Source organism: Setaria viridis, chromosome 2 (assembly GCF_005286985.2).
Source record: "Setaria viridis chromosome 2, Setaria_viridis_v4.0, whole genome shotgun sequence".
In the NCBI taxonomy this organism is placed as follows: Eukaryota; Viridiplantae; Streptophyta; class Magnoliopsida; order Poales; family Poaceae; genus Setaria; species Setaria viridis.
Window position 1 is genome coordinate 27,432,210 of NC_048264.2, and position 26,500 is coordinate 27,458,709.

The 26,500-nt window shown below is 49.7% G+C and overlaps 1 protein-coding gene and 1 pseudogene across 1 annotated transcript; one reads left to right on the forward strand and one right to left on the reverse strand.

The window, feature by feature from the left end:
* Positions 1-3,045: 3,045 nt before the first annotated feature.
* On the reverse strand, positions 3,046-9,283 carry LOC140221896 (uncharacterized; annotated as a pseudogene).
* An 11,938-nt stretch (positions 9,284-21,221) lies between these two features.
* LOC117843910 (protein STRICTOSIDINE SYNTHASE-LIKE 10) lies at positions 21,222-26,053 on the forward strand. Its single transcript, XM_034724665.2, has 3 exons — positions 21,222-21,623; positions 21,766-22,038; positions 25,356-26,053. The coding sequence occupies exons 1-3, from the start codon at positions 21,244-21,246 to the stop codon at positions 25,885-25,887; spliced, it is 1,185 nt and encodes a 394-aa protein (XP_034580556.2). The 5' UTR covers positions 21,222-21,243; the 3' UTR covers positions 25,888-26,053.
* Positions 26,054-26,500: the final 447 nt, after the last annotated feature.

A 26,500-nucleotide genomic window follows, 5' to 3' on the forward strand; every position in this document is an offset into this window, starting at 1 on the left:
GAGCGCGTTTTTGAAGTGGCTGGACCCTCCTTTTCAGCAAGCTGGCTGCCACGTTGATCCCAGTCAGACCGAGTGCTTTCAACTCAGTGATTTGCTGCATCTGAAGATCAAGTTCCAGGGTATCCTAAGGCTCGCTTATCCAATTTTCCGCATGCTTGGGCGCGTGACCAGTCACCACAGGCAGGCGAGGATCATGGTTCCCGATGTAGAACCACCTTTTCTTCCAATCCCCATGGGAGTCGGTCAGATTGTACTCAATATATGCACTCGAGTTCCTGAGTTGGAACCCGGCGCCTCCAAAGACCTCCGTCCGCTGGGCACTCGGCTGAGGCTTGCAACGGAACAATTTCCTGAATAGCTCGAGACTTGGAGGTACTCCCAAGAAAACTTCGCACAGATGAACAAAGATAGCCATGTGCAGTACTCCATTGGGATTCAAGTGGACGAGCTGAAGATTATAGTACTCGAGAATACCTCTGAAGAAGTCGGAGGTAGGCACAGCCAGTCCCCTTTCCACGAAGTGAGCAAGCATCACCGTTTCCGCCGGATGTTCTTCAAACTGCCACGCATTGGGAAATGCGGGGCGCCACTGCACGATTTCCTTCGGTTGAAGGAGCTTGGCGTCAACTAGCGCTTGGACTCCCTCTTCTTTCATCACTGAGTGTTGCCAAGTTTCCCCAGGCGGCGCGCGGAGCTGTCTGGTTCGTCGGCCCCACCTTCGGTGCCGGCAGCACCAACTCCTTCCCCTTCTTGGATCTAACCTTGCTCGTCGCCAGAGCCTTGCCTTGGATCTTCTCAGGCTTCTTACCCATCTTCTTGGAGCGCATCCGCTAAGACTCAACCTCAAGTTAAGAGGTTTCCACTCGGATCTAAGCGGCAGTGGCGGAGGTGGCAGCACCGGCGGCGGCGACACAACGAGCGAAAAGGAGGAGGAAACAAACAGATCTAAATGCCTGTGCGGCGTCACAGCAACCGAAAAGGGGGTTTTCCAGATTTATCTCCACTGGCTCCGGATTCGACGCGTTCAGTTGCGCAACGGATAGATTAAAATTGCGTATTAATCGCAATAAACATCCAACGGTTACTACATTCAACGGATTGCTGACCACTTCAACGACAGGAATCGCCTAAGTGCTCGGGGGCTACGGGTACCGTACCCGTTGGTCAGTTTTTTCTTTTTCAAGATCTCCGAGGGTAAAATGGGCAAAAGCTGGTTTGACCCTAAGCCTGAGTCTTCGACTCAACCTAAGGCTCGGGGGCTACTCCATATGGAGTGCGATTGACATCGCACTACCATATAAAAACTACTCGAAACGAAGACAACTCGGAGCTGCAGAAAGAGTACCTTCCAGCCACGTGACAGTACTCAGGCACTTCAGTCCGCAAAACTACTTGGGTAGTGCCTGCAGAGCCCAAGACTATGGCGCACGACTACAAAGTACTCGGGGGCTTGTCGGGACTACTCCCCGGACCCACGAGTAGGCCTTGGGCGGCCCACTAAGGGACATACTCGGACGTGATCAGAACAAGGATGGGCATATCCTACTCGGACTAGTCTTGTATGTTTATGGAAAACTACTCGGACGATACCGAGTAGAGCTCTATAATAGTACCCGACTAGGACTCAGACTTGTAACCCTGCCCTCCCGGGTATATAAGGCCGGGCAGGGACCCCACTCAAAACAGATCCCTCAGGACCAGAACATACATCTATACAAGCCAACACACAGGACGTAGGGTAGTACGCGATCTAGCGGCCCGAACCTGTCTAAATCGTGTTCCTTGCGTCACCATTGATTCCTTGATTCTCGACGACCCTTACCACATAAAAGACCACCTAGGGTACCCCTAGGCGGGTTGCCGGTCTAAAACACCGACACTTCCTGATCAGCATTCCAAACAAAAAGGCTACCCTTCTTTAATAGCTCAGTGAGAGGCTTAGCAATAATTGCAAATGCTTGATAAATTTCTGTAATAACCAGCTAAACCCAAGAAACTTCTCAATTCCTTAACAGAAGAAGGGACTGGCCAATTAACAACAACATCAACTTTAGTCATATCTATAGAAACACCAGATTGGCTAATAACATGACCCAAATAGGAAATGGTCCTCTGGGCAAATTTGCACTTGGAGAACTTGACATGCTAGTGATCTTTCTGCAACAACTCTAGCACTTCCTTCAAATGCAACAAGTGCTCTTCAAAACTTCTACTATAAATAAGGATATCATCAAAGAAAACAATGGCACATTTCCTAAGCAAGGGTGCCAAGGTAGTATTCATGGCACCTTGAAATGTGCCAGGAGCTCCTGACAAACCAAAAGCCATAACCAAGAACTCAAAATGACCATGGTGGCTTTGGAAGGCCGTTTTATATTCCTCACCAGATTTCAGCCTAACCTGATGATAACCAGAAAGTAAATCCAAAGTAGAAAACCAGCTGGCCCCAGCTAATTCGTCCATAAGCTGATCAATGATTGGAATAGGAAACTTTCCTTTGACAGTAAGTGCATTCAAATGTCTGTATTCCACACAAAATCGGAATGTGCCATCTTTCTTCCTCACAAGCAACACTGGAGAAGAAAAGGGTGAAGAACTAGGATGAATAATGCCCAATTGTATCATGTCAGCTACTTGGTGCTCAATTTCATCTTTAAGAGAAGGAGGGTATTGATATGGACGAATATTGAAAGGTTAGGCACCAGGAATAAGAGGGATACTGTGATCACACTCTCTGACAGGAGGTAAAGATGTAGGATTAGAGAACACCACCTCAAATTGGACCAGCAACTTAGCAATTCCATCAGGTAAGGCATCAGTTGGAGCAGGAGACGGCTGAAGTTGGACTGAAGTAATCTGGAGGAGAAGCTCCTTAGCAAATTCAAGAAGGATTCCTTGCAACACAACAGTGGAACCTTGGTAGGGAATAACCATCCATTTATGACGCCAATGGACTTTCATAGGACTAAAGTGCTCCAACCAGTCCATACCTAAAATCATGTCATATGATTGCAGAGGTAACACCATGAGTTGCTGTTGAAACTTTCACCCTTGAATATCCCATTCAGCATCAGGAACAGCAGAGGAACAAGCTAAGATATAACCATTAGCTACCCTGACTTTAACATGAGTTGGGCACAGAGATAATCTAGGCATCTTGGCTACAGCCTGATGACTGAGAAATGAGTTAGTGCTACCTAAACGATCAAAATGTGTACCTGAACACTGCACATCACACCCATGAGCTGCATTGATCTTCTGCCTTCGATACCAGCCACTGCTTCAGATGAAATAGCCAGAAAGAGCAATTCCTCCTCAGACTTGGCCGATTCAGATTGCACATCCATATCTTCCACATTAAAGAGTTCCCACAATTCCTGCATGGCTTGGAGCTGTATAGTGGTAGCACATGTGTGACCACGATGCCACTTTTCAGCACAACGATCATACAATCCTTTAGCACGACGAAAAGCCCGAAGAGCACGCAGCTTATCCTCCGCAGATCTTGCCGAAGGAGTAGAGCGCTTGTCAGGTACACCAGACTGTGAAACCCCTCCAACCGAGCTCGGTGGTGTAGGTAACGGAAGAGGACCTTTGACAGCCAGCTTGCTCCAATACTTGGGATCAGGCTTGGTGAATTCTTTGCGCCTAACAAGCTCAGCCACCTCTTCCTGCAAAAGAGTGAGGGTACAAGCAGTATCCAGATCCACATACCTTTGCAAAAGAACCACAGCTCGTATGTCATCACGCAAACCATCCACAAAGCAAGTACAGAAGAACAGTGGTGTCATTGTCAAGATTTGTGGATCAAGACTCTAGACTAGTAAATTTCTTTTATGCGTGTAAGTCTTCGGATGGTGGCGTGGGAGACACGGGGTTAGACTGGTTCGGGCCGAAGGAGGCCCTACGTCCAGTATCGGGGCTGCTCGTGTTACCCACGCGGGGTTCTGTAGTAGGGGTTACAGATGGGCGAGAGAGGGAACTGATCCCAGGTCTCTTGAGTATGCTTGTGCTCTAAGGGAGTGTGAGTGTGTACTGTTTGCATGAGAAAGAGAGTCTGCCCCCCGTCTCATGACCCCCGGTCCTCCTTTTATAGCGCAAGAAGGAGCTCGGGGTTACAGTTGAGCCAGGCGTCCGGAGGAGAGGTAGAAAGGATAAGCTAAGTAGAAAAATAATACAAGGGGAGGGTCCCAAGGCCGCCGCTCTTGCTCCGGCCTCCTGTCACTGTCAGCGCGTCCGGCGAGGGAGGGCGATTCCTTCCCGATCTTGTCGATGATCTCCCTGGTCGCCGTCGCCGTCGAGCGTGATGATGAGCCTCAGCCTCGGCATCCGTGCCCGCTGGGGAGGAGGTCCGATTCTGTTGCCCCGCCGATTACCGTAAGACCCGGACGTCGCATCCCTGAAACTACCGTTGGGAGCACGGGGCACGAGAGCAAGCGATGCGCCCTCCTGTGTCGTTCGGCGCAGCTCATGAGTACCCTGTGGTGAACCAGAAGGAGCCGCGGCCACTGCAGCTCGCGCCGCACGGCCGCGCACCGGTATTCGGGACCAGTTACGTTGGGGATGCCGCTCCCTTTTGGCTTGACAGGGCCGCGGCGCATTTATGGCGAGGTCGATAGGGGGACCCACGAGATCGTCATCCTGATTCTCCAGTCCGCGCTCGAGGCGAATATTCGTCTTGTGGACCCGAGCGAGTCCGACCCCCACGCCCAGGGTCGGGCGAGGCAGAGTTTCTGAGGTGGGGGTCGGGCGCTCCCGACCCTGGTCCCCTGGATCGGGCGAGGCGAAGTTTATTCTTCAAGGGGTCGGGAGCGTCCGACCCCGGGACCCCAGGTCGGGCGAGGCGAAGTTTAGTCTTCTAGGAGTCGGGAGCGTCCGACCCCGGGACTCCGGGTCGGGCGAGGCGGAATTTAGTCTTCGAGGGGTCGGGCACTCCCGACCCTGGGACCGCGGTCGGGCGAGGCGGAGTCCCGCCATCGAGGGGTCGGGATTGTTCGACCCCGGGGCCCTGGGTCGGGCGAGACGGAGTGGGATGTTCTCTACCTCTACTGGGTGGGCGGTAATCGTAATTACCGCAGGTGGGCCTGGGCCTTCATGACTGTTGCTTTAAGCGGCATTAGGAGGTCGTTAATATTTCCCCCCAACAGTAGCCCCCGAGCCTGTGGTGGAGCAAAGATGCTTCTCCAGAGGCTTTTTTCGTCGCTCGTCGGGGATCTCTGCTCGCCCTGCAAGCTGCAGTTGATCAGGGATAGGGAGTGTTTTTGGTCCGGCTTGGCCAGGCAGTTTGATCAGGAGAGGTGTCCTGTGGATGACCTGGCGCGGGAGGACTCCTCATCGCTCCATAGGGCGCTCCCGCCTCAAGTCCTCAAATCGCAACCACACGCGTGGTAATTGGTTGCGACGCTAGCCCCCGAGCCCCCGTGCGTTGCAGGAGACCGATCGGGAGGCTAGATCGGCTTTTGATCGTTACCCCTCAAGCATCCGTTCGCTGGGACGGAGGGGATGAGCCGTGCCATGCTATCCTCGTTGGATGAACCGTGGTGCTCGTTGAGCTGCGAACGGGTCGGTTCGAGTGGAGTCCCGGTCCCCGTTCGGGGGGGTCCGACTCGGGCCAAGCTGGTGGCGTACTCCAGATTCCGGCTGGCCAGTTCATATAGTTCCCGAGTCCGTTCGATCGGATTCGGGGGCTCGTTGCCTTTCTTCGGGGAAAAACCATGAACTTAGACGCCAGCCCGGGCTCGAACATGAGGTCAGGACGCCCTTGGCTTTCGCTCGCCTGGGTGGTGGCCGCTAGCGGACCCATCCCTTCTCACCCCTTGCTCGTGGGCATCCTGAGGCGGCTGTCGAACCCGCAGCGGGCTAGCCTTCGAACCTCTGGATCGTAATGGGCCGTAGGGGCATTTTCATCCCCGTATCCCTCATTACCTCTCGGTGGGCCTTGGGCTGAATCGTGGCGGATGTTGTGTCTCGAGCCGAACGTGGGGGACGTCGTGTGCGCGTCTTTCGGGAGACGGAGTTATGGAGGGCGCCGACCCGTGAATCGAGGAGGAGAGGATGTCTCTGCGGCCGATCGTGCGTGCGGTTTCCAAAAGGAGAGTGGGCGTGATGGGGGCGTATCTGGCGCCGCATTTATGGCGACAAGGGCGTCGGTTCCGCTCCCTTCGGGGAGGGGTCGAGCTCGCTGATGGCTCGTGTCCTCGGGATGTACCGTCGGACCCGCGAGATCGCCGTGAATGCGCTCCACACCGGCGTGCGGCGAGCCTTCGGGGTCTTCGGCTCCCATTACTCTGGCATCAACTTCGCCTGGATGAGCGGAGGATACGCCGCCGACTACTCTGAGGCCGAGCTGGATGAGATCGATGCGCCGGTGTTCAACCTGGCGGAGGTCCTGGCGAAGCTCTTGGAGGATGAGGCCGTCCCTCCCGAAGATCCCCCGGCGGGCTAACTGTATCGGGCTGGCGCCCAAGATGTAAATACATTAGTTTCAGACTTGTTTTGTGATGGCCATAGAGGCCTTTTCTATAAATTGTCGTGAAAAAGTTTTCAATCCCCTTTCTTATTTTTTGGACTTGTAAAGTTTAGAGCGCTTTGTCGGGTGTGTCAGTAAGCATTGATGAGCGAAGGCACCGTAGCCGCTGGGGTGTAGGTTTTTTCGCAGTCCGATCAGTCTTGCCTGAACACCGGTCGTGCACTCTCTCCTTTTCATGCCCGAAAGTTCAGAAAGAGGGTCGGCCCGGAAAGAGAAAGCGTTTTGAGAGGATGTCAAGTGGCTTGGGCCGGAGCCCCTGATAGCCCCCGAGGGATGTGCGACCCTGAGGCAGAGCCAGGGTCGGATATCCCTGAGTTCGAAGCAAAACTTGAATGGATCCAACTCAAAATTCTTTTTTCCGTAAAATTTTTAATTTACAAAAGTGTCTATGTACAGAACTTGGAAACGAAAGCTAGGGGTAGAAGCGTCTTAGTTGTTCTATGTTCCAGGTGGAGCCGCCCCTCTGGGGGAGGCCTGCCGGCGCGCGCCCGGCCGCTCGCCGCTATCCCGGCGGTGGAGCTGGGGATGGGGGACGAGCGGGCCAGAGGAGGAGAGGGATCAGCTCGATCCCCTCCCCAGTGGCGAGGAAGTCCAGACTCCCGAAGCGGATCAGGGAGCCCGGAGCGAAGCTGGCGTCGTGGTTAGCCATCTGAAGCTGGAGATGTACACGCAAAGGTCCCCTACCTGGCGCGCCAACTGTCGTTGTCAAGATTTGCGGATCAAGACTCTAGACTAGTAAATTCTTTTATGCGCGTAAGGCTTCGGATGGTGGCGTGGGAGACACGGGGTTAGACTGGTTCGGGCCGAAGGAGGCCCTACGTCCAGTATCGGGGCTACTCGTGTTACCCACGCGGGGTTCTGTAGTAGGGGTTACAGATGGGCGAGAGAGGGAACTGATCCCAGGTCTCTTGAGTATGCTTGTGCTCTAAGGGAGTGTGAGTGTGTACTGTTTGCTTGAGAAAGAGAGTCTGCTCCCCCCCCCCCCCCCCCCCGTCTCATGACCCCGATCCTCCTTTTATAGCGCAAGAAGGAGCTCGGGGTTATAGTTGAGCCAGGCGTCCGGAGGAGAGGTAGAAAGGATAAGCTAAGTAGAAAAATAATACAAGGGGAGGGTCCCAAGGCCGCCGCTCTTGCTCCGGCCTCCGGTCCCTGTCAGCGCGTCCGACGAGGGAGGGCGATTCCTTCCCGATCTTGTCAATGATCTCCCTGGTCGCCGTCGCCGTCGAGCGTGATGATGAGCCTCAGCCTCGGCATCCATGCCCACTAGGGAGGAGGTCCGATTCTGTTGCCCCGCCGATTACCGTAAGACCCGGACATCGCACCCCTGAAACTGCCGTTGGGAGCACGGGGCGCGAGAGCAAGCGATGCGCCCTCCTGTGTCGTTCGGCGCAGCTCATGAGTACCCTGTGGCGAATCAGAAGGAGCCGCGGCCACTGCAGCTCGCACCGCACAACCGCGCACCGGTATTCGGGACCGGTTACGTTGGGGACGCCGCTCCCTTTTGGCTTGACAGGGCCGCGGCGCATTTATGGCGAGGTTGATAGGGGGACCCACTAGATCGTCATCCTGATCCTCCAGTCCGCGCCCGAGGTGAATATTCATCTTGTGGACCCGAGCGAGTCCGACCCCACGCCCAGGGTCGAGTGAGGCGGAGTTTCTGAGGTGGGGGTCGGGCGCTCCCGACCCCGGTCCCCTGGGTCGGGCGAGGCGAAGTTTAGTCTTCAAGGTCGGGAGCGTCCGACCACGGGACCCCGGGTCGGGCGAGGCGGAGTTTAGTCTTCTAGGGGTTGGGAGCGTCCGACCCCGGGACTCCGGGTCGGGCGAGGCGGAATTTAGTCTTCGAGGGGTCGGGCGCTCCCGACCCTGAGACCGCGGTCGGGCGAGGCAGAGTCCCGCCATCGAGGGGTCGGGATTGTTCGTCCCCGGGGCCCTGGGTCGGGCGAGACGGAGTGGGATGTTCTCTGCCTCTACTGGGTCGGCGGTAATCGTAATTACCGCAGGTGGGCCTGGGCCTTCATGACTGTTGCTTTAAGCGGCATTAGGAGGTCGTTAATATTTCCCCCCAACAAGTGGATCTGGGACAGAATCATAGGCTGACAGCTAGTCAACTAAACAAGAAAATTGCTCTATGTACTCAGACACAGACCCTGTTTGCTTAACGTGAAACAATTGACGAAGCAACAATTGATAATGATCCTTCCCGAATCGCTCATGAAGCAAGGAACAAAACAAAGACCACTGGAGAACAGGAAATTTGCATTGGAACCAGCAAGCTACAGATGGGACTAAATGCATCGATGCGACCTTAATCTAAGCATCCGATTCGACATGAAACATATCAAAATAAACCTCGCAGCGCGAAATCCACAGTCTAGGGTTATACCTATCAAACGTGGGGAAGGAAATCTTAGGTAATTTGCCCACAATTCGAGGACCCTGATCTCTAGAATGTGTTCGCGCCGCTGAAGACTCAAACAAGGGACCATGAAACTTAAGCTGAGGAGTAAGAGGAGGGAGATCGGTCGTACCCTTGACTAGGCCAGGGAACGAGGTCACCATGGACCTGAATCCCTACTCCCGGTGTCAAAATTCTTCACGGTGCCGACTGGGGCCGTCGGTGGTGAACCCGACAGGTGGGCGTGCAGACGCCGACTCGGGTTTGCCCAGCAACCCCGGATCTACGGCTGCGGTCTCCAACACGGATTGATCCCAGTGCTTGTTCAGGCACGTCAGCTCGAGCTTGATGCCGTCCATGGCCGCCTCAACAGAAGGGCGCTAAGCAGCGAGATCTTTCTGGCCTTGCTCTAGCGAATCAAGGCGTTCCTCCTTGGCTTGAACAAGATCGTCAAATTTCTTCTCCCACTTCACATCCAACGCCGCAAACCGCTTCTCCATCTCATCCAAAATCAGCTTCGTGTTGGGATCCATGGCGCCAAGGTGACGCTGGCGGCGGGTGAAGTGCTCGTGATCTAGAATCAGCTCCAGCACGACTACGGAGCCACCGCAGGAATCGGTGTCTCTGATACCAGATGTTAGCAGCACGGTAGCGGGATATGCGAGGGTAGGGAAAGAGAATCGGAACAGAGGAGGAAGAACTAGAAAGGCAGCACGAGAACATTTCAATAGAGTTCAGAAGTTTGTTACAAGATTCTTTTCCCATTCACCACACATCCCCTCATCTCTTAAACGCACGCACACAACTCACGCACGACGCCGCTAGACCCATTCTGGGCTGACCACACGCGAGTTCACCCTCCTGGGCTTGCTGGTCCTTCTCGGCCCAACGCCCGGCTCAGCATCCATTGTGATGCTTGATCCTGCTGCTTCTGCTCCTGTAGCGTGTTCTGATGTTGTCGGCGCACCCTGCAAGGTCTCTTCAGTAGTTTGCCGTGCCTCCTCTGCAGACTGACCAACAACTGCACTAACAGTGTACAACTCGTGTATGTGATGTATTCAGCAGCTAGCGTGAGACACATTTGATTACACGTACACGATGTGGCCACGCCATCGTTGTCTTGTCGTAGCTACTAGCTCCAGCTAGCATTCGTCGCGATCGTGGACATGGTTTCGTGGAACAGTGTAGTGGTTGTTCGGTTCCCGGTGACGATATGATGTTGGTCTTGAATCTTGACGACCCGGTTATGGCATTGGTAATTGGCGGCCGCGGCGGGCACCGCTGATCGATTGGCTGGTCACACGTCCGAGACATTGTCGGGCGCCGGTCCATGCTTTGGCCAGACCCTGTCGCCCGCAATGGTCCGGAATGCTACGCTGTCGGCCGCGGCTACAGCGCGAGCGAGGGCGGTGCCGCGGTGACCGCTGGCCGCTGGCGCGCGGCCATTGAAATTAAATGTGTCGATCGACCGAGCCACCAAGGGGTTCACGAGTCGACGACGACAGCGACGTGCTCGACAGTGATGCTGATCTGGAGGCTGCCTCTTGGCAACGTCTGGTCGCGCGCCCACTGCGTCTCCGCGGGAGGCCGGAGGCGCAGGGGTCGCTCGCTGCCGGCAGAGCGAGATGGCCGGGAGCGGCGGGTTCCTGGCGAGAAAACGCAGCTCGGTTGAGCTGGACGTACGGCGAGTAACTAGGGCTGGCGAGAGCAGAGCGCGCGGCGCGGCTCCGGCCGGCGCGGCGAGCACGTCGGTCGACTGGCACCATGCGGGCCGGCGGATCGAGCGTCCTGTACGCACGGCACGAGAGCAAATTATTCCAACCCCAACGCCATTCGGCGTGACGTATGGCGGTATGGGCCCCGGCTGAGGGGATGATGATGGTGTTGAATGATGCCTAGTTTCCTCACCCCATCCGCATTAAATCCCGTACCTCCTCTCTTCGCGCCCTGCAGCGCCGATGTGGTCCGTGTATGTATATATACATCTATAGTACAGGAGTAGCTCGATCCGATCTACGGATCTAGTAACATTCTTGCATGCCACGCGGATCTGAGCCCCCAACAAGGTGACCAGGCAGCACTCCCGTTGTATCCGTGCACCAGCGTCGACGACGGTGCAAATAAAAGTTACCTGCTGGTGAGCCTACGTTTGGTTCCTCAAGCTAAAGTTTAGTCCGTATGCTATCGAATGTTCGGAGACTAATTATTAGGATTAAATATGGGTTAATTATAAAACTAATTACATAGATGGAGGCTGCGTAGGACTAAATATAGGTTAATTATAAAACTAATTGCAGAGATGGAGGCTAAACGGCGAGATGAATCTATTAAGCCTAATTAATCCATCATTAGCAAATGTTTACTGCAGCATATTGTCAAATCATGGACTAATTAGGCTTAATAGATTCGTCTCGCTGTTTAGCCTCCATCTATGCAATGGGTTTTGTAAATAGTCTTATATTTAATACTCCTAACCAGTATCTAAACATTCGATGTGACAGGTACTAAAAATAAAAATAAGTAACGTGAACCAAACGGGGTCTAAAGTCTATTGCATGTCACATCGAATATTCGGAGACTAATTAGAAGGACTAAACATGAGCTAATTATAAAACCTAATTACACAGATGGAGGCTAATTCGCGAGACGAATCTATTAAGCCTAATTAATCCATCATTAGTACATGTTTATTGTAGCATCACATTGTCAAAACATGGATTAATTAGGATTAATAGATTTATCTCGTAAATTAGCCTCCATCTGTGCAATTGGTTTTATAATTAGTCTATGTTTAATACTTCTAATTAGTATCTAAATATTCGATGTGACAGTAATTTTAGGAGGCACTAAAGAATTAAACGGGGCATCAGGGGGTGTTTTGATCTTTAGTACACATTAAAATTCATGTCACATCGAATATTCGAAGGCTAATTAGTAGGATTAAACATGAGCTAATTTAAAACTAATTGGACAGATGGAGGCTAATTCCCGAGACGAATCTATTAAGCCTAATTAATCCATCATTAGCACATGTTTACTGTAGCACCACATTGTCAAATCATGGACTAATTAGGTTTATTGTCAAATCATGAACTAATTAGGTTTAATAGATTCGTCTCGCAAATTAGCCTCCATCTATGTAATTGGTTTTATATTTAATCTATATTTAATACTTTTAATTAGTATTTAAACATTTGATGTGATAGAAATTCTAGCAGCTCGCAGAGAACCGGGGCTGTAGGCTCGATCGATATGTCCGCGGTCTACCGGCTCGATCGCCTTTAGCTGGCCTTCGGTCTGCAGTGACGGGCCTGGTGATCTGCTCCGAGCAGCCGGGAGGAGCTTCAATGCCCGCACCTACTGATCTGACAAGTGTTGTCAGCATACTGGCCGGGTGAGTAGGCACGCAAAGCCTTCTGCTAGCGAGGCCGGAGATACGGTGAGCCGTAGAAGACTTCCGCCCGCCGTGTGGCACTGGCCATGACGATGCTGCGTGCGGCCAGTGGCTTCAGTCCTCAGACCGGCTGGATGCAGGCCGCAACGTTGCCGCCGCGCCGTGCTTTACCTGCTGCCTTTTCGCAGCCGTGTAGGAGTAGCAAGCTGGGCAAGCGCGGCATGCATGCCCCATTCTGATCGGAACGGCGACGAGCAAGCCATAGCGATAGGCCGGCGGCAATGCAGAGCCAGTGGGGAGCACTGCGCACAGTGCCGCGTGACAATGACAACACGACGACGGGCAGCGCAGCACCAGCACGACGACGGGCTCTCGACCGTCGACATGGACATGGGCACATGGCACGTCGTCTCCAGCTGAACCAAATGGCTAGTTGGCTACATCCAGAGGCTGAAAGGGACACGCTGATCCAAAAACATCGGACCAGTCATGAGTGTGGATGACCGAACAGCGACGACAGCGCCGCGGAGCTTGGAGCACAGTACAGTTACGTGTCCATGAACGAAGGTCCCAGCAGCTTGGAGTTTTAGTTTTACTGCGTCTCACTTACCGTGGAGGAACAGGGTAGAAACTCCTGGAACTACCATCAGGTAAAATTTTCCATCCTCGATATTATAGATCTTTACCATCTTAAACATGATTAGCTGCTAACACACAACACGAACACGAATAATCTCGCAGGTGGAAACCTGGTTGGATAGGCTCGTATATATGGAAAATACAACCGGGACTAATCTTTTAAGACTATTACCGACCGGGACTAAAAAGTTAAAAAAAAAGTAGGCCCCCTATTACTGAAGAAAACTGAGCATTGGTCCTAGCCCTTGGTATCGGTTGGTTTTTGACCCGGTACTAATGTGAGCATTAGTACCAAGTCAAAAAGCTAATTCCCTAGGAACGCCACGTGATCGCCTTTAGTACCGGTTGGGAGCTCCAACCAGTATTAAAGGTCACGCATTAGTACCGGGTGGAGTCTCCACCCGGTACTAATGGGTGACCTTTAGTACCGGTTGGAGCCCCCAACTGGTACTAACTTCCCTCCTATAAATCAGGCGTCTCTTTCCTCCTACCCGAGCCATCTCCTCCAGGTTGGGCTTCATTCATTCATGGCGAAATAGGAGAGACGCTGCCGGATTTTTGACCATTTCATGGGGATTTCACTCATTCAAGTGTTCTAAAGGTTAGAAACTTCATCCTCCCTTTGATACATGGTTAGTATAAATATGCTTTAGAGCTAGAGTAATTTGTGATTTTTAGAATAAGGTACAATGGAGAAAATTTTCATTTATATGCATGTGTTATTTAGAGCTCATATTTGTGATTTTTAGAATAAGCTACAATTTTTTGGATGCTATGTTTCATATTAGTCAATTAAATTGATATGAGGTTAGAGTAATAATTTCATAGTTTAGTCCTTTACAAATATGAGCTAAATAAATTGTGGGAAAAAATATAATTTGTTCATATTTTAGTCATTTGCAAATATGAGCGAGATAAATTGTGGTACATAGATATAATAAGATGAAATAGAGATATGTAATTAGTCATTTTTAGAATAAGCTACAATGGAGAAACTTTTCATTTATATGTTATGTTTGAGCTAAATAAATTGTGAAAAAAAACATAATTTATTCATAGTTTAGTCATTTGCAAATATGAGCTAAATAAATTGTGGTACATAGAGATGACTACTGCTGCTGGAGGTAGTGGCGATGGTGGGGGCGATCGTCGTTCCTCTCGCGGCAAGGGGAAAATCATAGTTGGCCCTGCCGGCCATACATCTATAGGCCCACCGGTAGGCTTGGACATTCCTCCATACGGGGCTGTACACCAAGACGTGTCAGACATGGAGACTATAGTGCAGGACAGCGTGGTCTACGTGGAGGACAAGGACTAGTCGAGGATTAGAAAACTACTCATAGCAGTTCGAGTAGGACTCTCTAGTCGAATCCAACTAGTACTCTTGTAAAGACCCGACCTGTAACCCTGCCCCCGGCAATATAAGACGAGGCAGGGATCCCGTCCAAACAACATCAATCCATACAATCCAACTAACACACAATACGTAGGGTATTACGAGACATAAGTGGCCCGAACCTATCTAAATCGTGTGTTCGAGTTCACCTTCTAGATCCTGGTCTTTGGCGAGCCCCACGCACAAAACACTACCTCGGATACCCCTCGGTAGGTTGCCGAGTCTAAATACCGACAGCTGGCGCTAGGTAGGGGATCTCGCCAAAGATACACTGGTGAACTCGATGGCTCCACTCATCATCAAGCCCACCGTCGCGTTCGAAGAAGGCGCGACGTTCGTCTTTGGCTCCTGGGTCTGCGTCGCGAACGGCGCTGGAAACTTCCACCACCACATTACGTCGACCCCGGAGGGGAAGCACTACGACATTAACCTCCATCGCGAAGCTTTGGAGGATTTCATTGAAACATTCAATGAAATATTCAACCTCTTCCGAAGCCCAAGGGATGAGTCCGAGTACAACTCGACTTCTCCCACCACGCGGACTGGTTCCCACGAGCTGGCGCTTGAACCATCATGCGAATCGGTCTACGGTAAGGAGTACTCATGAAGTGCATCTCATGACAAGATGGCAAGGACATACTGGAGGAGATCCACAAGGGCATCTGTGGCAACCACGCATCATCCAGAACGATCGTGGGCAAAGCTTTTAGAGCGGAATTCTACTAGCCTACAGCTCTTGCTGACGCTGAAGAACTAGTCCGCCGGTGCCACGGTTGTCAATTCTTTGCCAAACAGCAACACGTCCCTTCCTACAAGCTGATCACCATGCCACCCTCTTGACCATTCGCATGCTGGGAGCTAGACATGATTATCCCTCTGCCTACGGTGCCCAGTGGCTTCAACCGAGTACTCGTGGCGATCGACAAGTTCACCAAGTGGATTGAGGTGAAACCAGTAACCTGTTGTTGACGTCAGTTTTTGACACGTGTCAGGGTCGGCGTCAAGAAGAGAAGAAAGTGGCCGATGCGGTTGAACAAGAGGCTGTAGCTAGAGAAATCGGCCGATAAAGCTACAGTGTTTCGGCCGATTAGCCGATGAGGTCGATGGGGACTGGCCGATTGGGAGCTAGAACAGCTCGGTCGATATGGGCCTGAATGGGCCAAGGCGGTAACAAGATGAAGATAGGGTTGGCCCATAAAGGATTGAATGGTGTTCGACTTCGATGAGAGTGGTATCCGTATGTAAATATTTGTTATTTTGAAAAAGAGATAGAATCGTAGTCGGTTAGGAAACGAGTTGTAACAGGGTATAAATAAGTGCCTCGTGAGGCTTGTAAAACAATCAACAAAACATCAATACAAATCTACTTTTCCACGCAACTTTATTTTCAAGTCAGCAACTTTGCCAAATCCTTTTCTTTTCACGAGTTCGTGCGAGTTGGCAAGGCTGCATCAACGTGATCTTCAGCCCATTTGTAAGTTCCGCGTTTCGAGTAATATCTACGCTTTAACTTCGGTTGCATCGTTGTTATTTGGTTTAGATTTATTCACTAGTTATCAATATTAGCTAGAATTATAGGTTTTGCCTGTTATTTTAGTTCTTATCACCAGTTATCCAGCTTGAGGTACGAACTGTCGGCTATATCAATACACTTTTTATCATCATACAACCGATTAGATCTGTCTCAGGTGTTGTCTCAGTAGCATTATTTAGGTTACTCTAGTAGTTTCTCTTACATTTGCTATGTGATTATCAGCTGTTTCATAGCCGGTCATCCTTATATCAAATCGGCTAATCCGCTGATACATCTTTTAGAATAGATCGGAACTTCAGCCGATCGAATCTCTAGAATTTGATATCTTTTCTTCCTTGTCAATCAACAGGTCAAATTGACTGGCAAGTTGCGTGAACCGCACCAGGGCGATAACCCGAACAGGAGCTAAGCAGATTCTCCCGGGTTGTGTGCTCGACGCAGGAGTCAGGACTACTGTCTGATTTTTTGCGTCAACACCTGCCCCAAGGCAGACAAGGTACTTGACTTCCTTGACGAGATCGTCCATCGCTATGGCTTTCCCAATCGCATCATCACAAATCTGAGCTCAAATTTCAACAATCACGAGTTCTGGAAGTACTGCGAGAATAGCGGGATTGACGTTCGGTACGTCTCTGTCGCTCATTCGCGAGCCAACGGCCAGGTTGAGCGCACCAACGGAATGGTACTGGAAGCTCTCAAGAAGACACTACACGATATTGGCAACACCAAAGGAGGCAAGTGGCCCAAGGAGCTACCCAATGTCCTTTGGGGGCTTCTCACACAGTCGTGCAAGCCTACAGGGTACTCACCCTACTTTCTGGACTACAGATCAGAAACTATTCTCCCCGTCGACGTCATGTGGAAATCTATAGTAGTCAAGCAGTACGAGTAAGGTGCGAGCTGAAGAAACAAGGCGTCTAGACTTAGACAGCCTCGAAGAAACTCGATGTGCAGCGCTTGTCCACTCAGCAAGATACCTTCAAGGAATTCGCTGATATCATGCTCGCAACGTCAAGAAGCGTTCGTTCAATACAGGTGAAATGGTCCTCAAGCGTATTCAAGACACCAAGGGGCTGCACAAGCTAAACTCGTTTTGGGAAGGTCCTTACATCGTCTCCAAGGTCACTGGACCTAGGCCGTATAGGCTCCAAACTCTCACCAGTGAAGAAGTTGACAGCTCGTGGAACATTGAACACTTGTGTCGATTCTACCATAGTTTACATACTTATGTAAATTGACCATCGCCCTCAGTTGTATAGTTACAATTCAATAAAGCAGAGTTATTTTTGTCGCAAAAGACTAGTCTCTGCACACATCTAGCTTGGAAAAAGCAATGTTTACTGACTCGCAGCTTGTATTCACAAGTTTGCACACATATCTTTCAGGTTATTCAAATCGTTTGATAGCAGCAACTTGCACAAAGCAAGCCTACACACACAATCTTGTGCTTGTCAGCTCTTTGGACAAAAATTTGTCCATCGACGGTTTTCGCAAAAAAAAAGTCGTCAAGCTACTTGAGAGTCATCTATACTACCCAAGACCTCACCTAGACAAATCTATGTAGTCGCAACTTGTAATAACAAGTCTACAGTTCCAGGCCTTCGGAGCACAACACCTGAACAACCTAGAGAGGTTGCAAAGGTAGGCTCCCATTCATGAAGTCCAGAAGAGTCTACTCGCCTGAAGAGTTTGACGTTCCAGATCCACGAGTATTGACACTCCGCAAAAATGAGTTACATCCTAAAGATACTCTACACAGTGTATCTGAAGAGGCTCACAAGAGTAGCCTTGTGCGCAGACACTCACGACTACTGCACGAGCAATTATTAGGGTAGTCCGTGAGATGCACTAAACCAAAAAGATTCAAACAAGTCAAAAATTGCGACAAGACTTCAAATAAATTACATTTCATAGACATAACTTATTTATATTACAACAACTATTTTTGCAGCTACTCAAGGTCTATTTGACCGAATACTTCCTTGGCAACAGGAGCCATCTCCTCCAGATACTGCTAGAGCTGCTCATCAGAACAATCCTCGGCGATGCCTTTTGCCACAAGAGCCAAGTCGGCTTGCGGGTAGAACAACTTCACCATGGCCAGCAACTGTTTCGAGACAGACTCTGCAGCCTTCTAGACGTAGCCGGTGATCTAATCGGGTACTTCCCAGAGTATTACGGCCAAGGGACGGGGCTCTACACCTTCCTATGGGCCTCCACCATTTCAGCAATGGGCTGACCGACTTCTGTTAACTCTTTGAGAGCAAGATCTTTTGCCGCCATCTCAGCCTCCTGCGCTCGGAGTCTCGTCATTAAGTCAACAAGTTGGACTTTTCCGTCGACGCGCAGCTTCTTCACCTTCTGGAGCTTGTGCTCCAAGGTCTCGTACTTCAATTTCAGCTTGTCATTTTCATCAGTAACTCGGTAATACGAGTTTTGCCAGTCCATCGCATGGCCCTAGAGATCGTTATTCTCCTTGGTGAGCTTTGCAAGCACAAAGGCATGGAACAAGTCAGTACTGCCAAGGCTAAACGAGTACTCATGGACAATAAAGGATAATAGCCTACATTCATTTTAGTTCCTCAGGCCTTTGTTGAGTTTCTAGAGCCGGTCCTTTTCTTCATCATCTTTCTGTACAAGGTTCCGGTACTCGGCTGCCTAGCCGTCATACTTCATAAGAAGCCGGGAGGAGTACTGCCTCTCCTCAGCTAGTTTCTTCTCCAGCGCCTCGACCTGTAGGATGGTGTCTCCATACCCTTGGATATACTTCGATTTCTCGCAGGGGCGCTGGATCAGTTTCTACAACACAGAGCAAAGTACTCATGTAAGCACTGAGTACCAATTTCAAGATGAAGATTAAGACATAAGTAAAACTTACCTGTGTATACTCGCCTACTTGGTGATACATATCCATCAGCGTGGCCTCAAAGTCCACGGTGGCCAGGGGGTCAGCAATCAGCTGGATTTTCTCTAGGTTCACCACGGGAGGAGGTAGAGTACCATCATACTCCTCGTGCTCCTCAGCATCTGGGGCACCGAGAGGGACCAACACCTGGCTAGTCAATGAACCAGCCTCTGAAGGCAAGGAGGAGGCCACCTCGTGACTAGTCGACGGCCCTGCCTCAGACGGCGGGACAACGGCTAACACTTGTAATGCCCCAGCAGCCTCAACATCGACTTCTGGCTCGGGGGCTACAAGTGCGACCCCGACTTCATCAGTGGCCGCCACCTCCACCTCGGCCTCTGGCTCCGACTCGGCATCCGGATTCAGCATCAGGCCTACCAACTCCATTACCACCGTGTAGGTACTCTCCACGATGGGCTCGGCCTTCGGCAGCTTGGGAGCTGGCACTGTAGAAATGTCAAGTAATGACAAGACATCATGCATAAGTGTTGCTAAAAGGGACACCGCACCTAGAGCGACTTTGGGTGCGGGCTGATCCTCTGGCGGCGGAACTGCAGACTTCGGGACGACTTCCTAGTCTGAGCGGCTGCTGTCATCAGCCCCAGACTTCATACTCAGGCTCTCAGCTTCCACGCTGGTAGATTTCCTAGAACAAGACAAGTGGGAGAGAGCAATGCTTCATTTTTTGCAAAGATGTCATAAAGATGTTGTTGCGGTGGGTTAGGAACCTCCTTTTGGTGGTTGTTATGCTCCACCGCCAGTCCCGGGTGTTTCAGGTCCACTTAGTACTACCGTTGCAGGAGGCACAAATAAACCATAGGATGAGGTCGGGTCTTGCCTGCTCGCCCCCGCTGCCCTCTGCAGCTCTACCTCGACCATTGTACCACCTCCTTGAGCTCCAACTCTAGCACATAGACAATCAAATCAAGAGCAACAAACATGCTCATCTCACAATTACCATGACACAAGTAAGAACACAACCAATCCATTCGCACAAGATCTTATTCACAACACATGAGTTCGATTTGATTCACAACACGCGGTGGATTCACCAACAAAAATCACAAACAAATCATTTGCAAACAAATAATCATTCACTGCTCGTCAATCTTACCCGCCCGCGGCTCGCCTAGCTGCTCTGCGCCGCGCCACGGTGGTGGCCTCGCCGGGCTGCCTATGCCGCGCCGGTCCCGCACTCGCTGGCCTCCCGCGTCACGCAGGGCCGCCGCGCCTCGCTGGGCTGCGGTGGGAGGCCGGGGAGGAGCTAGAGGGAGGAGGAAGGGAGGGAGCAGAGGGAAGGGGAGCCTGGGGAGGAGCTAGAGGGAGGAGAGGGAGGAAGGGAGCAGAGGGAGAAGGAGGAAGAGGAGCAGATCGAGTAAGGATAAGGGAGAGAGATAGAGTCGGAGAGAATTAAAGGCCGTACGTGAATTTGGTCCCGGTTGATGACTCCAACAGGGACTAAAAGGGGTCATTTCTATCCCGGTTGGAGCCACCAACCCGGACTAATTCATTTAGTCATTTAGTCCTGGTTGGTGGCTCCAATCAGGATTAAAAGTTTTACTTTTGTCTTGTTTGGAACCACCAATAGGGACTAAAAAGGCTCTGAGGGACTACGAAATTTAGACCTGGGACTAATGCCTCTTTAGTCCCGGGTCCGATTCGTTTTGAAATTTTTGTCCAAGGATCGAAAGTCGTTTCTCTACCAGTATCGGTTGCAGTAAACTAGTTAGGTGTAGAGATGTCTCTGCTACACAGCAATGTTGGTATAATCAAACATCTTTGATTTTTCTGATGTTCTTACTATATGACACATCTGTTAGGTCCCTTGGAATTGAATTCAATTCTAATAATCATAGTTTAGACACAAATTAATTAAGCTAATATTGTTGAATGTGGAATATATTTGTATATTATTATTGGCCATATGGGAGAGATACTTATGTGCTGCACTTCTACTATAGGGAACGAGTCGAAGAACGTGCTATAAGTTGCACATTAGAAACATAGCATGATGATCTATAGTATCAATTTCCATCTCCCACCCCTATGAATTTAAGATAGTCTTATATCTAAACTTTGGAAAGTTGTAGAATACCATATTACAAAATAAATAGCATACTCCATTAGGTAGATTCCAATTTCTTCAAAATGAAGGGATTCAAACGGGATCTTAGTGAAATTCTTGTACGGGAAAGTCGTAATAAACAACTAATACAACACCTACTCTTGGAATTGGGAGCATTACTTGATTTGGCTCAGTTTTCTTCGCCCCTCAGCCGATATTGGTCACGTAGGCCATGTACTTTTATCACTAATAATAGTACTTATATCGTTGCCAAAAAGAAAGTATGCCATCCAGCAAGGCAGCAAGCTATGCCAGGCAAAAATGGCCACGAACCAGGCCGGTCCTTCTTGCTCTTATCTTTCCACCTGCCCGGGTGGTCATGATTCATGAACGGCCTGACAACCTCTATAAAACGCACGTCCTTACACTGTCCGGCCACTCAGAGAAAAGACACACACCAACAGCGAGCTGCTCCCAAGACCATGGAGTCCGCCGCCAAATGTCGTTCTCCCGCCACCTTGCTGCTCCTGCTGCTCCTTGCCCACCTGCTTCCGTCCATGGCCACGAGCCACGTGGAGATGGAGTCCGTCTACGTCGGCCAGCGGGTCCTGCCCGTGCGCCTCGGCCGGCCGGCGTTCGGGCCGGAGAGCCTCGCCTTCGACCACCGCGGCAACGGGCCATACACCGGCGTCTCCAACGGCCGCGTCCTCCGCTGGCGCGGCCCCCTGCGAGGCTGGACCGAGTTCGCCCACAACCACAAGCACGAGTATGCGCGCACGCCACCGGCTTGCCGCCGCAGCAGCAGCTTGCACTCCGATCCGATCCCCTCGGCGTCGTTCGTGCACCCACGGCGGCGCACGCGCCATCGCTGATCAGCTTCTGATCGTGCTGCTGCTACCTGTGTGCAGGACGGTGGCGGCGTGCGCGGCGAAGAAGCGGCTGGTGGTGCCGGAGAGCGCGTGCGGGCGGCCGCTGGGCCTGCAGTTCCACCGGCAGTCCGGTGACCTCTACTACGCGGACGCGTACCTGGGGCTGATGCGCGTGGGGCGCCGCGGCGGCCTGGCGGAGGCGGTGGCCACGGAGGCCGGCGGCGCGCCGCTCAACTTCGTCAACGGCGTCGACGTCGACCAGGACACCGGACACGTCTACTTCACGGACAGCAGCGCCACGTTCCAGCGGAGGTACGTGCGTTTCTGTATCGCGAAAAATTGATCTCGCGCCGTATGTTTTGTTACATACGCCCATATACGTGCCGTACGTGTATCTTTGGTTTGCTTAGTACTACCGATCGATCGTAAAGCAGTGGTAAATTCGAAGGCATGCGTAGAGGTGGTAGGCGTTGATTCTCGTGCCGACGTGTCGTTTCGTAATAACTGGATGGTACGTGCGTACGTCAACGGTAGTTTGTACGGTACATCCACACCTGATGCGCTAATGGTAAAGCGGTCGAATCCTGTAAAGTCTGCAATGCTAGTATATGTGTACGAGAAGTCTAGTGTCTGTGTATTTTTCTTTTGCAAGTTTGATATAGAAAAAAACACATTATTTGCTGCTAACGCGCATGCATACCTAGCGTTATATCGATCTTTGTGCATTTATTTGAAGTACAGTACTATTGTGCATTGATTTTAAGTATAAATTAGTTCTACGTACAGTTTTAAGGCACTTTTTTTACTGTTTGATCCTAGTTTGATCATTATATGTTCTGGCTCAGCTAAAACAAAATGCTTCTGTTATACTAACACAGCTCCGTTTTCTTTTACTTAGGCCACCTTTTTTACTATACCATAGCAATTTTCACCACCTATTTTTTTCCCAAAAAGATGTTTAGTCCATATTTCCAAACAGACAGTACTAAATCGTATTATAAAAAATTGAAAGCACCAAACAGAAACAACCCCGCATGGTCAAATATCACTATATCAGTGTTAACATTTGAAACTCTGCGAGCACGGTAACAATTGTTGGGTGAGATGGAATATTGGGAGGACAGTACATGCATGAACAGTCTTGTAGGTCTTAGCTCGGATGTACTACCTCTCCCTCTCAAAAAAAAAAAAGCAATTCTTTCTGGAGGAGTCAAACAATTTTAAATTTAACTAAATTTATACTAACATTCACGTCTCCAAATAGATTTAGTATAAAAACATATTATATGACTAATCTATTAATATTTATTTTGTACCATAAATATTAGTACTATTTTGTATAAATTTGATCAAATTGTAAGACTTATCGGAAACAAAAGTTGCATTCTTTTACGGTGGGAGTAAAACGATTAGAGAGGCTGTGCCACACTATTGCCACATGCCGATCATTCATCCACGTCTCGCGTGCTCCATCCAATCGTGCTCGCAGTGGTGGTCACTTGAACAGTTCTTGTGAACACGATGCGCTCTGCATCCGGATCATCGTCTCCGCAGCGGAGTCGTCATCCCGACGAGCCTGTACGAACTCATTGACTGCATGCGGCTGACACTGCCACACTGGCTAGGCTGTCCATGTGGGCCTGAGTTCGTAAAAGGTGAATCAGGGGTGGTGACACGTGGGGTGCGGCGGTAGGCGTGGCATTTTACGGCGCTCCCCTTTCACCGCTTTCACCGGGCCTCCGTGTCACGTCGCACGGGGCGTCGACACGTGGTACTGCCGCTGCATTCAACAGTGGAGTACGGAGTACTACTTAGCTTATGCATGATGTTATTCTCCCTGGTTCCTTCCTCCAACCAGGAATGGATGGGTTGCCTTTCTTGCTTTCTTACATCGTTTTATCTTATTTTTAGTGAAAAATAATTACTACCTTCGTTTCTGCTTTTAATTAGTTAAACCAGTCCCAACCCACAATATCCATGAGAAGTATCAATTTTTGTCCATAAGAAGTATCAATTTTGTCAAACCATCTAGACATCAGCTCTAAAAACTATACTCCCAACTCATGATTTCTTGACACGGGGCTGTAATAAATTTTTCCTCCTCTCTCCTATTCTTCGTTGGAGATCGTGTCAACACCATATATTGTACGAGATCTGATCATGTCAACACTCATTAACTCTCTTGCCACCTCAACTTTTTGCCTACATGGTATCATACTTAATGCTCAACTTTTTATCTACATGGTACCATACTTAATGCTATGGAAATCAGCTGAGGTGGGGGTTAGTACCAGTTATAGTATTAGTATTTATGTGTAAATGTAAACAATGCGATCCAACTTTGCATTGTTGTTGGCCTGCCTGCATTTGTACCATCCTCGTGTCCATTCTCGGGCGAAGGCGGAGCCTCTTTGCATCTGTAAGGAGTTATTGACAAGTGTTTCCATACGGTAGGCTGTGCAAATGGGTCTGACGAGCTGAAACAAACCGGGAGGTCACACTCGTCCCGGTGACACTTCTAGGCCTCCGCCGTACGAGGCGCATTAACGGCTCTCGCTGTTACTCACCTGAGCCCCGTGTCCCCGTCACATGGACGCGCCACGGCTGCATTTAGGATATCCGAATTTATCCAATATCCGTATCCGCTAAAATCATAATATGATATCCGTATTTATATAATTTAATATAATATTAAAAGGATACATCCGAATTCATTTTTCTTAATGTTTTCTATCCAATTCCAAACAATATCCGACACATTCCGTATCCAATCATATTAAATCATTAGTTATCTCTATAACTAATGATAAATGATGTTAATTTGAACTATCATCAAAACTATTCGGAAGTAATCTTTATAACTAATAATTAATAATATTAATTTTACTATTAATAATATTGTATCCATAAAACTATTTAAAATTTATCTCTAATCTTAATGACCAATATCATTAAATTTAATAATAAATATATATGAATATTAAATTTTATTTTAAAAACTATTTTATCTATTTATTAATAAAAACATTTTTATATAGTTTTTCTTATTCATTGATAAATGTTTAGGTATTTATTGAAATATGTTTATCCATAGATTAAATTTTTTTCATAAAGTGCACTATTTTGAATAATTATTAATTAATGTAATATTTTCATGAGCAGGCTTTGTCTGTACTTGTTACATGCTCATACTTTAGTCTCTACTTGTATAATGATTTTGTTATTTAAAAATCATCAATAAATAAAATAGGTAAATGTTATCTTCAAATCGAGTAAATATCCGATAGATATCCAAATCTGAAACATTCGTTTTGTATTCGTATCCGAGAACATCCGAAATTGCATTCAACTTAAAATGTGGTAAAACGTGCTATTCAGATCCGATTCCATGCAAATCCAATCCGAATTCCATCGCTAGCTGCACTTCATAGTGCACACATGCTATTGCCTGGAAACATTTGTTGTACGCACGGCACGGCTTTACGCTGAAATCCGATCGTCACCGCATTTAATTTGTTTGATTGGGAGCATAGAAACTAACAGTATAGCCCGTACAAGGTTTATGCACATTGTTATGTGCTTTGTTGTCCGTGCAACGATTGATGACTAGTTAAACATCATTTGTGCAGCGACTACTTGACGATCGTCCTGACCGGCGACGCGACGGGGCGGCTGCTGCGGTACGACCCGGCCACGGGCGTCGCCGCCGTGCTGGCGTCCGGCCTGTCCTTCCCCAACGGCGTGGCGGTGAGCGCGGACGGCACGCACCTCGTGGTGGCCGAGACCGCGCGCTGCCGCCTGCTCCGCCACTGGCTGCGCGGGCCACGAGCGGGCACCACCGAGCACTTCGCCGACCTGCCGGGGTACCCCGACAACGTGCGGCTCTCCGACGCCGGCGGGGACAACGGCTACTACTGGGTGGGGCTGAACCGGGACAAGTCGTGGATGGCAGAGGGCACGACGCCCCGGTCCGTGGCCGCCGTCAGGGTCCGCGCGGCGGACGGCGGCGTGGTCGAGGCGCTGCGCGGGCTCGGGAACGCCACCGTCAGCGAGGTCGTGGAGCGGCCCGGCGGCGCGCTCTGGATCGGCTCCGTCGACACGCCCTACGTCGGCCTCTTCAAGACAGGCGGCCTCTCGAGCAGCGGTCGTCGTTCGTTGTAAGCTTGCTGTGTATGTAAGACCTCCGATCTAAGAAGAATGCGACTCTCGTTTCCGGATGAGTCAAACAATTTCAATTTTATCTAAATTTATATAAAATAATAGTACAAAATAAGTCATTAGATTAATATAAACTAGATTTTCATACTAAATCTAGTTAAAACATAAATGTTCGTATTTTTGGTACAAATTTAATCAAATTTAAAATTATTTGATTCCTCGGAAAACGATCCTCGAAAAACGAGAGTGCATTCTTCTCTTTGGGAGCGGAGGGGTAGGAAAGGGGGGCGCGCTCCGCTGCGCCCGCTTTGGTTTCACGCGCCGGTGGCCGTCAGAGTGGCGCGTGAGAAAGAGGAAACATATAACGCATGCTGATTATTTATAAACAAAGACGCGTGAGGAAGAGGGAACGTATAACACAAATTGTTTTGTCAATACGTGTTTTTTAAAATGTTTTGGTGTTGTTTTTGCAGTACTATTGGTTCTTATAATTTTCTTGAGGCCATCGATACCAGTCCTAAACACCAGAAAATATTTGGAAATTGATAAATAAAATATCATGAGTATAAATATTATTTGTTAATTCCAGGAAGTGAAGATCATAACAGGGCATTGG